This window comes from Propithecus coquereli, unplaced genomic scaffold (assembly GCF_000956105.1).
Source record: "Propithecus coquereli isolate 6110/MARCELLA unplaced genomic scaffold, Pcoq_1.0 Scaffold112, whole genome shotgun sequence".
Lineage (NCBI taxonomy): Eukaryota > Metazoa > Chordata > Mammalia > Primates > Indriidae > Propithecus > Propithecus coquereli.
In genome coordinates, this window is record NW_012135192.1 from 4,679,328 (window position 1) to 4,696,054 (window position 16,727).

The 16,727-nt window shown below is 39.6% G+C and overlaps 1 protein-coding gene across 1 annotated transcript in view; it reads right to left on the reverse strand.

The window, feature by feature from the left end:
• The window catches only part of TBC1D9 (TBC1 domain family, member 9 (with GRAM domain)), a 116,274-nt gene that overhangs the window by 44,759 nt on the left and 54,788 nt on the right, over positions 1-16,727 (reverse strand). The window contains exons 3-4 of the mRNA XM_012654942.1: positions 9,206-9,324; positions 185-413 (exon numbers count right to left, since the gene is read on the reverse strand). Of these exons, the coding sequence (XP_012510396.1) occupies positions 185-413; positions 9,206-9,324 (348 nt within the window). The remainder of the gene's footprint in view (positions 1-184; positions 414-9,205; positions 9,325-16,727) is intronic.

A 16,727-nucleotide genomic window follows, 5' to 3' on the forward strand; every position in this document is an offset into this window, starting at 1 on the left:
ATGACAACTTTCTTTACAAACATTCCATTGAAAATAATTGAATTCACCTGCTAAATAATCAAAAAATAGTGTTGACTCAGTTATAACTATGAATTTATTTTTGATATTTTGATGTGGTTTATGAGTTCAGGGAAAACCTCAGTAGACTTTACAAAGTTTCCTCTTGAAATTCTAGATGACTTACCTTCCCTTCCCATAAGAAAAGAATAAAAGCAAAGGTGGTTAATACTGAGGTACATCCAACCCTGACGGGGGACCTTCCCCTTCCAGTAGCTGCAAGAGTAATAGTTGACGAGTTTCTCTTCCTCAGGCATCCCAAACAGCCTATGGAATTTCACGATGGCTTCTTTAAACTTCTCTGTGTCATCATCTTCCTTTACGTCATTGATTTTGTTATATTCTGCAATGATGCCCTAATCAGAGATTAAACACAAAGCATATATATAACTGACATTAATATGACTAGAGCTGTACATATTGGAAAGAAAAAAACAATTTCTAAGACTTGAATTTTTAACAAATTAATGAATCCTTAAATTCAAAGAATTAAAGGCTTCAAAGGCAACTCCCATATTCTTATTTGTTTACTAAAAGATTTTCAAATGACAATATAGATTTTATCACACGTTTATTGGTGCTAATTATTTTATTACATTCATTTGGAATGAAGCCCATAGTTGTATTTTATAAATGAGAAGAGGTAAACATTTTGCTAGTTCTAGTGTTTTTATTAGGCTTATCGTGATAGAGTCATTCCAAAGGTCAATTTCTGCTTTTCTCAAAATCAACACAAATCTATCATGAATGAACAAGAGAGGAAAGAGCAATGAAACACATGTCACTAACACGCTTGGCCATAGACCCACTACATTGGGGAACCTAAAAAAAAAGGAACAAGTAGTCACTTGAGCAGAAAAGGGGTGAATGACAGCAAAAATTATAATAGACACAGGATTTTTGGACAGTTGGACAGGAACTAAAATATTTGCATAGCCAGTAATCAGCTTAATCTACTATTCAATCACTATAGTAGTAGCTTGAGAAGTCATTTCATTGTTACCCAGTTCCTCTGTAATTCCCTGAAAATTGGCTTCTACATATATATCTTAATGGAAAATGCTTCCTGGAATTCCACCTTTGACGTTGTAATCTTCAAATCCGTCCTGCCTCATCTTCATTTTCTCTGATCTCAAGGTAGCATGGAAAAACATAACCTTCAGAGCAAGAATGTCTTAGGTTCAGGTCTGAACAGCATCATTGCGTATCTGTGTGAACTTGGACAACCTCGCAGATTCTCACTGATATGACTGAGTCCTCCATATGCCAAGAATAAAAAATTGCAACTGCCTCATCATACCTGGAATTCCTGCATTTGGGCTCTAAAGTTTCCAATACATCCTGATTGTCCTTACAAATTCATCTCCCTAATACTGTTTTTGACTACAAAATTCTTATTACTGAAATCCTTAGTGGTTCCCCACCACCACAAGTATAAATCCAAAGTTCTAGACCATGTACATTTTGGATCCAAGCAACACTGCAACCTTTCCTCTCATTGTACTACAACTGACCAAAATTTCCCATTAGTAACTCTGCCTCAGCCAGCCTGAGGCACCCACATGTCATTTCTGAGCTTTTCCATCTTCTTGCCTATGGTCCTGCCATTCTGCCTGCCTAAAGTCTAGAATCAGACTGTCCTTTGCTTTGTTAATCCTACCACACCCCAAAGTCTGGTTTAATCTCTACCTCCTTGTGAACCTTTTCCCAACCGTGATTCTTTTTCCCAAATGAGGTACTGTTGATTCTCTCAGCATTATGTACTGAAATTATTTCCTGAATTTTATTTCCACTGCCAGACCTTTCACCCTGTTGCCAGCAGTTGTGGTAATGAGGCGTAACTAGCAGGAGAGAGAGCTTTTGTCTTCCATAACCTCCATAACCATTCAATGCCAGTTAAAAGTAAGCATATAAACGATATCAGTATCAGCAAACGGTGGGCAAACGCAACCCTAAGACAAGTCTTCAACCTATCCTTCTAACAGGAAACCATCCCTAAATCCCTCTACGCAATGCAGGAATTACCACAATAGCTTCCCGACTGGCATCCCATCAACACACTCTCTGTACTCTGATATACTTCGTACGGCCACTTTGTAGAACAGAGCTTTGACTATAGCATTCCCACCTTAAACACTTCCATAGGCTGTCAGTGAAAAAAAAAAGAAGTCTGCATTGAATCTTATACCATAAAATCTCTTCTCAATCTTCCCAAATCAACCTTTCCTACTTCGGTATAAATACCACATTCCCTGTGAAACAAACCCAATCCCAAATGAGATGTAAGCACTCTCCCTTCTATGTTCTCTTAATTTGTATGCTGGCAAAAAATATTTTGTTACTATGTCCCTCTACCAGTAAACATGAGTTCCAAAGATAAAGACAGTGTCTTGAACACTTTTTTTCACCAGTATCTAGTACCTTAAAGATATTCAATAAAATATAATTAAATTAGTATATGTTGTTTTTCCAAATTAGAAGGTATCTTAAGAGGCCATATCTTAGTCTTTATTGTATAATCCAGAGTTGCAGATTTCTAAATCTAAAATTGTTTCAGTTAGCAATGCTTAAGAAACGAAGTACCAAGTTATGATTCCTGTTCTTTTGTCATTTTGGAGGGCAGTATGGCTGGCAATAGAATGGCAATGTGCTTCCGTGGGAGAATATCTAAGATAAGGTTGTTTTTCTCTAATTTCCTTTGATACTGCTCCACTGAGGGAACAAAGATGTTAAGCTTGATGGAGGCCAAGGGAGATCAATTTTGGACCCAGGCTATTTTGGGGATGAGCAGGCATTGGTAGAGTGTTACATTAGGGACTTCAGACAACCAGAAGGCATCATGAGGGCATTGAACCTTTGGTGGGAAGAAGAAGAAGTCAGTTCAGAAGGGAACAGGGATGAAACAAATCTTCCCCAGTTGGCAAATACACCTACAGCCTATGTGACATTTCAAAGTTGTCACCGCTTTTAGAGAGGGATCAAAAAATATATAAGAATGAAAGAAGAAATGAATGAATACACAAGTAACTGAAAGAGGTCCCACTAATAGGAAGCAGAGGCTGGGTCACCAGGCAATTTCAAAGGCCAGTCAACACAGAGTAAGCCCGAAGACCCTCAGGCAGGCTGACATTTGCTGTTCTCCTGGGCCACTGTAATAGGGCTCTTACCTAAGGCCAAAATGGGCAGAATATGAGAAAGGAGTGCTATAAAACAAATCAAATGAAAGCCCACACATTTTGGGCAGAAAAACATTAAGTTCAGACTATGCTATCTAAAAATCTATTAAATACTACATTTCTAGAATGCTCATTTAAATTTTAAAAAGGAAATGTTTTTAAATGTGAGGGAATTTATGAGGACAGAGAACTGAGAAACATCACTCTGAAACACACTGGGGCCCAATACGCTAGGATCAACAAACCAGGCCTTGCCTCCTAATTTCAACAATAGGGGTAATAGTCCCATCCGTATAAGGCTACACTCCTAGCTTTCCCACCTTGAAGAAAAGAGAGGGTCCAGGAAGCAGAAACTATCCTTAGTTGGCTATCATGTTTTAGCAGGTAGACAGGAAGATGGAACAAAGGGATGGAACCTCCTTCCCATAGGTTCTATAGGTTCTACAGAAGATAGAATAGGTCGTTCTGGTTCTAGGCAACAGCGCCTCATAACTTTGGAAATAAATATAATCCTAACACATCAGTGTCCAATACGAATTTAAATATGCAAAAGAACATGGACAGGTAATTTATAAAAAGGAAAAAATTAAGTTGGCAAACATGAAAAAAATGTTCCAACTTCATAATCAAAGACAGAAAATTAAAACGGTAAGACTTCAACTTTTACCTATTATATCTGAAAAATCATTTAAGTAACTAAAATGCTAAAAGCAAGCAATGGTATAATCACACAGAGATTCTAACATACTGACAGTATCTACTAAGGTCTGTTAAAGATGTTTAAACTACTTAACGCATTAATTCACATTTTGTAATCCATCCAAAAGGGAAAACACACACACACACACACACACATACACACACACACACACACAGAGCCTGTAGGAAAACTGTATAAACAAAAATGTTAACTGTATTTTTATTTGTGCCTGACACTCACTAGTCTAGAAACTAAGATGACTTCTAGAAAGAGAGAAATGGTAGGCCGGGCGCGGTGGCTCATGCCTATAATCCTAGCACTCTGGGAGGCCGAGGCGGGCGGATTGTTTGAGCTCAGGAGTTCGAAACCAGCCTGAGCAAGAGCGAGACCCCCGTCTCTACTAAAAATAGAAAGAAATTCATTGGACAACTACAAATACATAGAAAAAATTAGCCGGGCATGGTGGCGCATGCCTGTAGTCCCAGCTACTCGGGAGGCTGAGGCAGTAGGATCGCTTGAGCCCAGGAGTGTGAGGTTGCTGTGAGCTAGGCTGATGCCATGGCACTCACTCTAGCCCAGGCAAAAGAGTGAGACTCTGTCTCAAAAAAAAAAAAAAAAGAGAGAAATGGTAAAGTCAATTATGGAATAATATTCAGTCATTAAAACAACAACTAAAAATTACATAACAATATAAGAGATACCAGTCAAGGAAAAAAGAGCAGAGTACAAAATTATATGTACAGTGAGACCACTATTAGGATAAATATGCACATTAAAAGTCTAGAAAGAAATACAATGGTGTTTAGATTATAGTTGCCTCTGTGGTTAATTATTACATTTATAATTTATAAAGGTTAATTAGATCTCATAACAAGTAAGTTTGTTGGTTCCCTTAATTACTGGACAACATGTGAAGCTTAAATCATGCGTTTGCACATGAATGACATTCTTTCACATCTAATTGCATTAATAGCAATTCCCACCTCATAATTGGCTTCAGGGGAATTAAATCTGACATTTTTAGTATAATACAAATGGTGAGAAGAATGGCTATTTGGAATAATTGGTCCTTGTTTTATTTATTTAATTTATTTCTCCAGGCTCTTATCATTTCTAAGCTTTGGTTTCTTCCTACAGCTCTTTATTTGTGCCAATTCCCCAAAGATGCTAACCTTTGAGGGAGGCCTGTGAGAGGAAACTGAGAGCCCCCAATGGCTCCCAGATGGGGATGGCACTTCATGTCTCCGTGTCTTCCCCACACCGACCTGCGGCCACTCCTTTCATCCAGCCCCTGCTACAGGATCACACTCTCCCCATTTACATTACTTTCAGAAATTCAGATATGGGACTTAGAAATAAAATAAAGATTCCATAAAATCTTGTTTTATCAATAAAACAACTCTCAGTTAGTCAAGGCTTTTTTCTTTTTCTGTTTAGAAGCTGCCATCACCTTCTAGGAGATGACCCTAGGAGGGATGCCTTCAAACCAACCCTCCTCTATTCCATTTTGATCTTTTTCACTGCTTTTCTAACAACTTTAATAAGGATGAAATAGAAACTTAATTCACAAATCTTGAAGCAGTGATAAAATACTCATTTCGAGGTGTTGGGGTGGGAGTAAAGGAAGAGGTTGATACTATTTTATGTGCTCATGTACTGCCCAGCCCTCGTCAATTTTACATGGTCCAGTTAAAATTCAGCTCACTCTCTCAAAAATATCATACTGTAAAGAGTAATGAGATTCTATTCCTGTATTTTTTACTTCTTTTTTTGATTATAAAATCATTACATGTTCATGTAAAAGTTTAGTAAAGTAGAAAAAATACAATAAAATTGAACATTCTTTGGAATTTTAATGAGAAGCACTCTGTCAGACCACTTCCTAGAATTCTTCCTTAACCTGGATATAAAGAAAGGCTTTTTAACTATGACTAAAAATATCCAGGTGCTGTAATAGAAACAATTGTTAATTTTGACTAAATAAAAATTTAAAACTTTGTATTAACTAATCAACACATAAATGCACATATCAGAACAACATCTAGTGGATGCTAGGGAAGAGGGAGGGCGGTGGGAGGAGGGGGGAAGAGGGAGGAGGGGAGGGGTATTTGTATACACAAGGAGGGCAATGCGCACTACCCGAAGGATGGACATATTTGAAATATGGACTTCGGTGGGGGGGGGACCAAGGGCAACACACCTAACCTAATCATCTGTACCACGGGAAGGGCGGCGGGAGGAGTGGGGAGGAGGGAGGAGGGGACGGGTATTTGTATACACAAGGAGGGCAATGCGCACTACCCGAAGGATGGACATATTTGAAACACGGACTTCGGTGGGGGGGGGGGAACCAAGGGCAACACACGTAACCTAAACATATGTACACCCATAATTTGCTGAAAAAAAAAAAAAAAAATTTAAAACTTTGCATGGCAAAAACTATCATGAGCGAAGTCAAAGGACAAATGACAAACTGAAGGGAAATATCCATAACACATATCCCTAATAAAGGGCAAATGGCTTTTATATAAAGAACTTTTTTTTTTAAGAGATGAGTTCTCACTCTTGTCACCCAGGCCGGAGTACAATGGCATGATCATAGCTCACTGAAACCTTGAATTCCTGAGCTCAAGTGATCCTCCCACCTGAGCCTCCCAGGTAGCTGGGACTACAGGTGCATGCCAACATGCCTAGCTAATTTAAAAAAAAAATTTTTTTTGCAGAGACAGGATCTTGCTATGTTGCCCAGGCTGGCCTCAAACTCCTAGGCTCAAGTGATCCTCCCATCTCAGCCTCCCAAAATGCTGGGATTACTTACAGGCATAAGCCAACATGCCCAGCATCTATAAAGAACTTTTAAAAATTAAAGAAAAATAAGACTAAAAGTTTTATAGAAAAATAGGCAAAAGTAGACAGTTACAGAGACATAAAAAATATTAGCCTTTAAACATATGAGAAGATATTCGACTTCTCATAAATAAGGCAAATGTAAATTAAAACACTGAAATATCATTCCTCCCCCATCGGATAGGCACAAACTCAAAAGCTTGAAAACCACATTGTTGGGGAAGCTGAGGGGAAAGAGGCACTCCAAGGCATGCTAGTGGGAATGTGAAACAGAACACTCCTGCGGAGGGGAATTTGGCGATATTCAGCAAAACAACCCATGCGTGTATCCTTTGATCTGGCAATATCACTTCTGTAAACTTGCTCTAAAGATACAATCCCCAACAGTACAACTATACATATGCATGGAAATATGTCTGTGACATTATTTGTAGTTGCAGAACCTTGGAAACTTCCTAAAGGTCCAAGCATGGGCAAGTGGTTGAATAAGCTATGTTACATACACACATAATCTGGGGTTATAAAAAACAATGAGGAACTAAAAGAAACATGAGGCCTTGGATTGAATCACAGAATGAAAAAAAGTGTGTGGAGTAGAAAAAAAAAAAACTGGTAAAGTCCAAGTAAAGTCTGTAGTTTAGTTAATGGTATTGGGTTGATTTTAATTTCTTAGTTTTGATAAATGTAGTACGGTTATGAAAGATGTTAACATTAAGGGAAGCCAGGATAGAGCATGTAAGATTGCCCTGTACTATCTCTGCAGTTCTTCTGTAAGTCTAAAAAGTATTTCAAAATTGAAAGAAAAAGAATTATCAAATTTTTTTTTTTTAAGGAAAAAAAGGCATGTGGAAGAATTCTATGAACTGATACATGGTGTTATCTGGGTGCTATTAAGTGAAAAAAGCAAAATGCAGAACAGCACACATATGTGAGGCCTTACCTGTAAGAATTAAAGGGAAATAGGAAAAATACATATACCTGCTTATTTTTACAAAAAGAAACACAGGAACACAGGAAGTATAAATCAGATAACTGTGAAACTGATTACGAGGAATCAAGGCTAACAGGTTGGCAGGGATGCAGGAGATAGCAACCCTTTTTGACTTTTGGAAGCACAGTAAATATTTTCTGTATTCAAAAAAGAAACTAAAATTAACAATGCTGGAAAGAAGGAAGAACCTAAAACTGAAAGCAAACTGAAATAAATGGGAGCGGGAAGGTGCAAGACCAGCCTGGAACATCCTGTTATACCACAAGTAAAGAAGTGCTTAAAAAATAACAGAGAATGTGACAAGGACAAAGGAGGTGATTCACAAGGGCTCCCTCTAGGTCAGTTGCGGACAGTGTGAGTACCAAAATAATTAAGTCCAGTAATGAAATATAAACAACTGAAAAACACAGGGATCCATGAGTCCATATCAATAATCAATGGATAAATAAATGAAGGGAAGGTTCTTGCTAACAGTAGAGTAATAGTTGCCCACTGGTGAATGTGGAAGAGTGCTGGAATGGGAAAACCATCATTTTATAAAATTATCACTTATAAACCATCACGGCAAACATTGGTTCAAACAAAAAAATCATCAATGGATGCTGGATTAAAAGTGAAATTTTGATAAGGAACAGGTTATTTGTGTAGTCTTCAAATGTTTTCCTATAGAAAATTGTTTATTATTTGCAGAAGCAAAATTAGTAACTCTACAGTGGAGAAACTGGGTAACACCTTGACTGGGTTTGTAACACTAGCGTGGGGCAGATGAGTTCCAGGTGCCTCAAGAAACGACACCTTGAGAAGGACACAAGATCACTCACGTAGTATTCCATCCGGGAATGCAAACTCTGAATTGAATCATAAGGAAACATCAGACAAAACCCAAAATGAAAAGTGTTCTATTAAAAAAGCAGAACTGTATACTTCTAAAACATTAATGTCATAAAAGATAAGGAAATGCTATGGAAATATTCCATGAGCTTGAAGGAGATTAAAGAAATGAAAACCAAATGCAATACCTTCCTAGATTGCATCCTACACTGAAGTGGGGGTGGGGAGAAGTCTATAAAGAACAAAATTGGGCCAATTAACAAAACTAGAATATTATTAAATATTAAAGTATAGTATTAACGTTAAATTTATGTATAATGTTAAATATTGCAGTTGATAAACGTAGTGCTGTTATTTAATAGAATATCCCTATTCTTAGAAAATATACACTGAAGTACTTAGGAGAAAATTTCTGTCAAATAGAGAGGCAGTGAACACCTAAACAATAAAGCAAATGAGGTATGATGTTAACAACGGATGAATCTGGGTGTGGGGTATAAAAGTGTGTTTTATACAATTCTTATTTCTACAATGTTCTTGTAAATTTGAAATTATTTCCAATTAAAATGGTTTTGGTTTAAAAAAAAAACACCAAACCATTACCTGTATCTTTCCTCTCACAAATGTGGTGATATCGTTCTCATTTTCAAAGATGGAGAGTGTCTGCAGTAGATTCTGCTCAAGCCATTCCCAGTGTTCGGTGATTTCTTTCCTGGAACCTCCTGTACAAATGTAAAAATGGTAATAATAAATGTCAGATTCCATGCCAAAGGTATTTTTAAACCAGGCTCACTTCATCAATATATTTGACACCATCAGAGGAGACGACCATTCCAAGAGCTCTGCCTTAAAATGCTTGCTCTCCTCCAGAGGAGACACACACAAGACAATCCAGGATGTGGAAACCCAAGAGTAAGTATTGTGCTATAGTCAAGTAGGATCAGGTGAGTCCAAAAGCTTTGACAACACCATCTCAGATGGGAAGGTGCCAACATTTTTCGAAATGGCGTTTCTACACTAGGAATTTAGGACTTCCCTCCTCTTTTCTCCCTTCTAGAAATTGTACTTTATAGATTAACATCTTACGATACTGGGTTACAGCTGTCAAGTTGTAAAAATATGAGAGCTTTGGTATGCCACTGGAGATCTGATGTAACCACCTCTTATAATGGGCAAAAAATCACCCTCACTCGCTTCAATTATGAATGAGATATGAAAATGGACTGTCGCTGGGGACCAGCAGCCTGGCTCTCACCAGCACGCTGCCTTGAAACGCAATGGGATGAGGTCATCCTTGCAGCCTCCATCTGATCACTGTATTTCACTCAGTAATAAGAAGCGAAAGTCACCTCACTTGGCAACCTCCAAACTTAAACAATCCTAGCCTTGCAGCGTCCATAACCGTCACCCTGTTTTTGCTCATAAGTGCAGGGTGTAACAGGCATGGCATCAGGATGTGGCTATAAAGATACTGGACTAAATTCCTTTAATAATTGTTAATGATCTTATAGAAAAACAGTTTTTTATAGATCATCCATATGTCATATACATAAATTGTATGCACTGTTCATTCCAGAACTAAAGAAGGATCTTGTGATTCCACTGATTCACCCTTCAGGCTTCTCCTCAGATTTCTAAGTTATCTTTTAATTGATTTCTTTAAAGTGTCTTTTCTCTCCATCCTTTGTCACCAGTAATTCAAGAGATCTCAGAACCTCACTCTGATTCCTGACAAAGAGAGAAAGGCAGGAGACACAAATGTATCTTCGATTATACTCGGAACTGTGGCAACAGACCTAAAATCTCTTAGGGAATGAGAAGTATGCTTGAGAAATTTCAGATCCACTGTTTGAGGAAAGGCCAAACAAAACTGTAGAAAAACTTACGCACAAACTCAAAGTGCTTTTTCTATTTTCTCACTCAACAACAATCAACACAGAAGACTTCTGTGACCAAATGCATGTGGATGGTTCTCTCCACTACCAAGCGAGCAATCCGTTCTGCAGTGGACATCAACTGGGTGTCCTCCAATTTAATTCTGACACTTACCTAGCTGGAAATAGTGCCAGGTCCGACAGGTTGAGGGCTCAGTCCCCAAGACTGTCCCCCTGCTACACCAGTAGCAAGTCCAAGCCTCCAGAACTTCGGCTCACCAGTTTCAAGTTGAGGTTCCCACAACTCCCTCTTTGGGTTTCATTAATTTGCTGGAGCGGCTCACAGAACTCAGGGAAACACTTACATATACGTATCAGTTTATTATAAAGGATATTACAAAGATGCAGGGTGAAAAATTACATAAAGCAAAGCATGTGGGAAGGGGAGCAGAGCTTCCATGCTCTCTCCTGGCTCACCCTCCTCCAAGAATCTCCATGTGTTCAGCTATCTGGACGCTCCCCAAACTCTGCCCTTTTGGGTTTGTATGGAGGCTTCATTACATAGGCATGATTGATTAAAGCATTGGCCATTGGTGATCAACTTAACCTTTGGGTCTCTCTCCTCTTCCCAGAGGTGACGGGGACGGAGAATGGAACTGAAAGTTCCCATTCTCTGATCCTGCCTTGGTCTTTTCAGGTGACCAGCCCCCTCATCATGAAGCTACCTAGGGGCTTCCAGCTCTCAATCAACTCATTATCATACAAAAAGACATCACTTTGGAGATTCCAAAGATTTTAGGAGTTATACACCAGGAAACTGGATCAAAGACCAAATATATATTTTACAATATCACAAAACAAAATCCATATTCACTTTCTTTAATTTTAAGACTAAACATCAAAATTGCCTACAAGGGATGTTTATGCAGAGGACAAAAAGCAGACTTAGTGGAGAGCAGCTCTGCGAAAAGACTAAAGAATAGACTGTCCGCTCCTCTTCGTGGACATTTTTCATGCCCACTCACCCGGGCCATAGGCGACCACGTGTGAAAGCAATAGGATGGCTCTGCACTAAAATGTCAGGGCAAAACCTGGAACTCAGGACATCTGGATCCCCCTCCCTCTCTGCCACCAGCCAGCTGGGTGACTTTAGTCAGATACTTAATCTCTGTCTCAAATGCTTTGCATGTAAAATGCAGACAAATGGAGGGAAAAAAAACCCAAAAACCAGAAAACAAAACAGCAACAAAAACTCTTACCCATCTCAGAGCAATGTTGTGAAAATCACAAGGGATAATGTCTGCAGATACACTCTGGAAATTTTTCAAATGCAAAATACAATGCCTATTTGAAATATTAGGGAATGAGTCATTTTGAAATTTTCCAGAGAGCTTTAAAACATTTTAAACTTAAAAATTTTAAATACTAATTGGAAAACGTTCTCAGACATACTGAGCGCTGTCTTGTCTGTAAACAGGTCACTACCATCACTAGCTGTGATGCTGCAGATACAGATAAAGCCTCGTACAGAATAAATGCCAGCCATGTGCCCTCCACCTGGCTGTTCCATCTGTGCTTGTTGGCACTGTCAAGTGTACTGCACCTCAGGACGGAGGCACTCCCAGGGACCCATGGTGAGATGATGCAGGGACCCCTCTTAGGGGTTTGCCAGGCCCCCCAAGCATGGAAACTAAAAAAAAGAAACTGTTAGGGTGAAAAGCTTAGTAGCTTAGTAGGTGCTCAAGGTGTGGGTGGAGAAAGATTTTTCACGCAGAGATTAAGATATATAAGTAAAATTTATTTTATCCTTTAGAAGGACAGAGAGAATGAGAGAGAGAGAGAGAGAGAGAGAAAGAGAGAGAAAAGGGGTGGGGAGGGGAGTAGGGAGACTGCGTGGCATCCCAAAGAAAGAGAAAGGAGATGCCAGGAGTTGGCCAGGTAGCTTTCTGCTTTTACAGGGACAAAGAGAAAAATAGTAATTGTTGTTAAGTAATGAGCAAGCAATTGGGAGACGTCAAGTTGTCTGTCTTGCTTCTTCTCCGTTCCTGGAGACCTGGTTATCTCTGAAATGTAGTCAGGCCTATCACAGGGGATGTAATTTTTGCCTCTGAGATATGGTTTGGGGCAGGAAACCAAGGCCTGGAGTTTATTCCCTCCTCCTGCTGTCCCGTCTGCAAGCTTCTCAGGAACACCTTTAGGCTATAGAAACAAATCCTAAAGGCTATGAGCTGGTGAATGTAAAGAGAAAGATTCGCATTTCTTTTCTGTTGGCTCTTTTGGGATGTTTGGGAAAACAAGAGTCCCAGCAGGTTGCCGGCTAGCTTGGGAGAGAAGCAGCCAGAGAGTAGGGAGAGCTCAAGATTGATCTTTAGCTGTTACTAGAAAATTGGGAGATTCAAGGTTGCCCTAACTGAAACCATCTTGAGTCCCTTCAGGGAAAGTTCCGGACACCTGGCTAGCCTTAAAATATAAACGGGAACAACAATGGTCTTCCAGGCTAGCCATGGTCAGGAGGTGTTCTGGTTCCCCATGGAAACTTAACATAAATTCTTGAGTTCTTTTTCAGAAAAACTCACTGGATGGAAAATGCAGGTAAGTGGAAACTGAGGAATTGAACTCTGATTGCTATTTTATGCTCTAAATTTCATCCTGAGGGGCCTGTCACACCCATCTTCCTATTCCTTTCCTCTAATTTGAGAATCTCAGAATTTACCTATGCCACTCCCCACTCCCCCTCCCCCTTTGGGGCCAGGACAATGTGTCACCTCTATGTATTGATTTGCAATTTTGCCTGCCCAAAGTACACCCCTGTCTTTAAAAACCCTGGCATGTAAGCCATCGGGAGTCTGGGTCTTAAGTGTTAGCTGACTGTTCTCCTACTCCTTGCTTGGTGCCCTGCAGCAAAGCTTTTTCCTCCGGCTACAGCTCTCGGCTTCAGTGTTTGGCTTTGCTACACCGGGTGAGCGGACCCCAGTTTGGTTGGGTAATAACGGGACTGAGCTGCAGACCCATCAGGCACAATTCGCAGCCTCTGTTTTTTTGCCTCTCATCTGCCACTGTCTATGTTGACCACAGATGTGCCTTCCAGAGTTTGAGCCTTGGCTTACCCAGGGCAGTCTGGCTCTTCGCTGGTATCTCACCAAGCTCTGCCCTTTACCAGATCCTCACACCAGGTACTTGACTTTTAGAGTCTCTGTTACGGTGGTCATAGAATCCAACCCCACCACCTCAGCTCAACCTCGCTGTTCCCTGGTTGTCACGGATAGAAAAGCCCATCCATTACAAGACCAAAGGTAGAATGTATGCCTTCAGCTTTGCTCATGCTGCCTTCAAAGTTTTCTCTATGCACATGTTCATACATGCACATCCTCATCCCCTGCCCCACAGTGGAAACGGTACGTGCATGTGTGCACTCAGCAAACCTTCACCCACGCCTCCCACCTGCACTGGCATGGCGGATGTGTCCTCCCCACCCCATGTTCCATAGTCCTCTGAGTATTCTTGTATTGAAGTTCAGGTTTACTATTGCCACTGTTTCCCCACCTGTTGCCTCCTCTGCTGCCCCAGGCCCTCCTGCCCCCCACCTTGCCCACTGTCCATCATTTCCATAATTCCCACCTTCTGCCCAACACCATGTTCATCACCGGCTCTTTTCTGTACTGCTCACTGGCAGGGATGTAGTACACACATTCCTGTCTTCACTTAACACCACTGGCCCCAGACCTATTGCTGCTGCTTTTGCTGTGTCTATTCCACCCTCTATCTCATTATTTCTCCCACACTTGTCAGCGTCACACGAAAAGCCTGGCTTTTTGGAGCCATCACCAGCCACTCCCTGCTCCCACGTAGAGGAGAGGTGCCGGGACTAACTGTAAATCTCAGTATCTTTGGGTCTTCAACTCTTTCAGCGTACTCAGTGCTTTGGGCCTGCTCCTGTACTGCCAAACAGGTTTTGGAGGTTTCTTCTGGCTACATCCAAACCTAAGTAAGATACCAAGAGTTCCAGAAGACTGGATTTCAGATATGGAAGAACTTTGCATATCATTATATGAAACCGTTATTATCACACACTATTTGAGGAGAGAAAAAGACAAATGCCATCAGCCAACAGTAGCTTTAGGAACTGAACTGTGGATTCCTATCTATACCCACCAGACACTTTCCAGGGAGAATAATGTAAAAGCACCTTTTACATTTGCATTTACGGCACAAATGCACAGACGAACTCTTTCCTAAATGTACAAAGAATCAGCGAGGATAGGTGGTTCTGGCTCCAGGTTCTGGTGACTAACAGCATGAGGATACGGCAGGACTGGATTCACTTCCTCCAATAGACAAGACAGATTCTGAAGATGCCAGTCCAATAAAAAATATTTCTGGAAGCAGGTGGTATAGGTCTTACCCCAGAACAAACAAAAGGTTAAAGTTACCTATCTGAGATAACAGAGCCAATGTCATTTTTTCTGGACTGCTCTGGAGGAACCAGGGAGACTCCAAAGGAAGTACGTTTGGATCCTCAATGTTCCTCATAAATGGCTCTTTCATTTCTCAAGAAAGTAAGTACAAGTCCTGCAATGATTGAGGTCTCAGAATGTTTTGTTTTTATTATTTAAAGTGAAATAATATGAAGCTCTTTTGTCATGGCTCCGAAAAGGAACTGGTCTGTTTACATAGCAGTTTGAGCAAACTGTGTTAAGATGATCAGAAGACAAAGAAAGGGCTGATTTTCTGGAAAGGCCCCATGTACAAAGAAAGTTACAGCAGGCAAAACAAGCTGACCCGACTGTGTAATCAGCTGGAACAACAAAGAAAGCTGGTGTCCAGTGTGAGAATCCTTCAGGAAAACCAAATTAAGGCATTCTGCTGTGGTAAAAACTAGATCAATGGTTGATGGGCTTAAGGTTACTTAGACATTAATTTCTGAAAAATGAGAATCTTTATCATTCAGAGCAGTTTTTTAGAATAATGGCCATAGGCACTATGTATACATCTGGGCAAATTTTAAATGTTACCTATGATGATGAAAACTACAACATCATCCTAGTCTAATTTCTTGTATAGTTTGAGATCTATCTTAAAGTACCTGAAGTCTACTTGAAATAAAAAGAAAAAAGCATTAAGATGGACCCACAAAATAATTCTATTATATCTGGTCTCTGAGGATTAAGAACAAAGACTTAAGGCCCCACCTATAGCTGTTTGGCGGAAATTTCTTTTGTGATCCACAATTAATAATACATTTTATTTTTGAGGCTGCAGAACTTGAGAAAAATCTATACTCCAGAATAACTAAAATAGTAAATTCTCACTGATCGTAACTGTGTGTATGCACATGTGTAGGGAGATATTTGTACGTGCATATAAAAATAAAAACCACTCACAACACAGCAGAAAACAAAACAAAACAAAACAAAAACCAACTAAACTTCCCAGAGATTAAAAAGCGACCAACCTAGTTTTCAGGTTCAGAATAGGCTGTTAGGATCACTGAGCTGATCCAGTCCTCAAATTAATAGCACTAGAAACTACTTAAATAAAGGGGAAAAAATGAAGAAATCATTTGTTATGTGGTTTTGTCCAAATACAACCTTAGCCACAAAGATGATAACTTCAAAGTTTAAATATCAAATGAAAGAAAGAGTTATACCCAACACACTGGAGTCACACTTAACCTGTTCCTCTATTTACAAAGCCATCACTGGATTTTCTATACCCAGAAAAATTACAAACTTGTATTTGGAGAGGGCAAAAGACAAAACCCAAAAATAACATGGTGATTTGAAACATTTTTAGAAACAAAAGGGAAATATATTTTTTCCAAATACATATCTAATTAAAGTCATAATTATGAACAGTATAATACGATGATAATGATAATATTCTTTATTATTTGTGCTTAGCAGGGCCAGCTGCCACAATTTATTGACACGTTGAATATAATCTCATAACAATCCTATGAGTAGGTCCAGTTATAATCCCTTTTATAAATGAGGACAGGCGAAACATTTCTGTGAAATCAAATCCAGATTTTTCTGGCTCCAAAACCTATACTCTTAACTGTACAGTTTACCATCTCCTAACATATTTTACAAATGCCGTTAGTATGACTAGAGGTTAGATTATCTGGAGCAATCAGGAGCCCGGTTAGCTAGGAGACAATATTACATAATACCTCAGACCATAGACTTTGATATCAAAAAGTACACCTGATTTCAAACACCCACAATGCCACATATTAGGTTTAGGGGCCC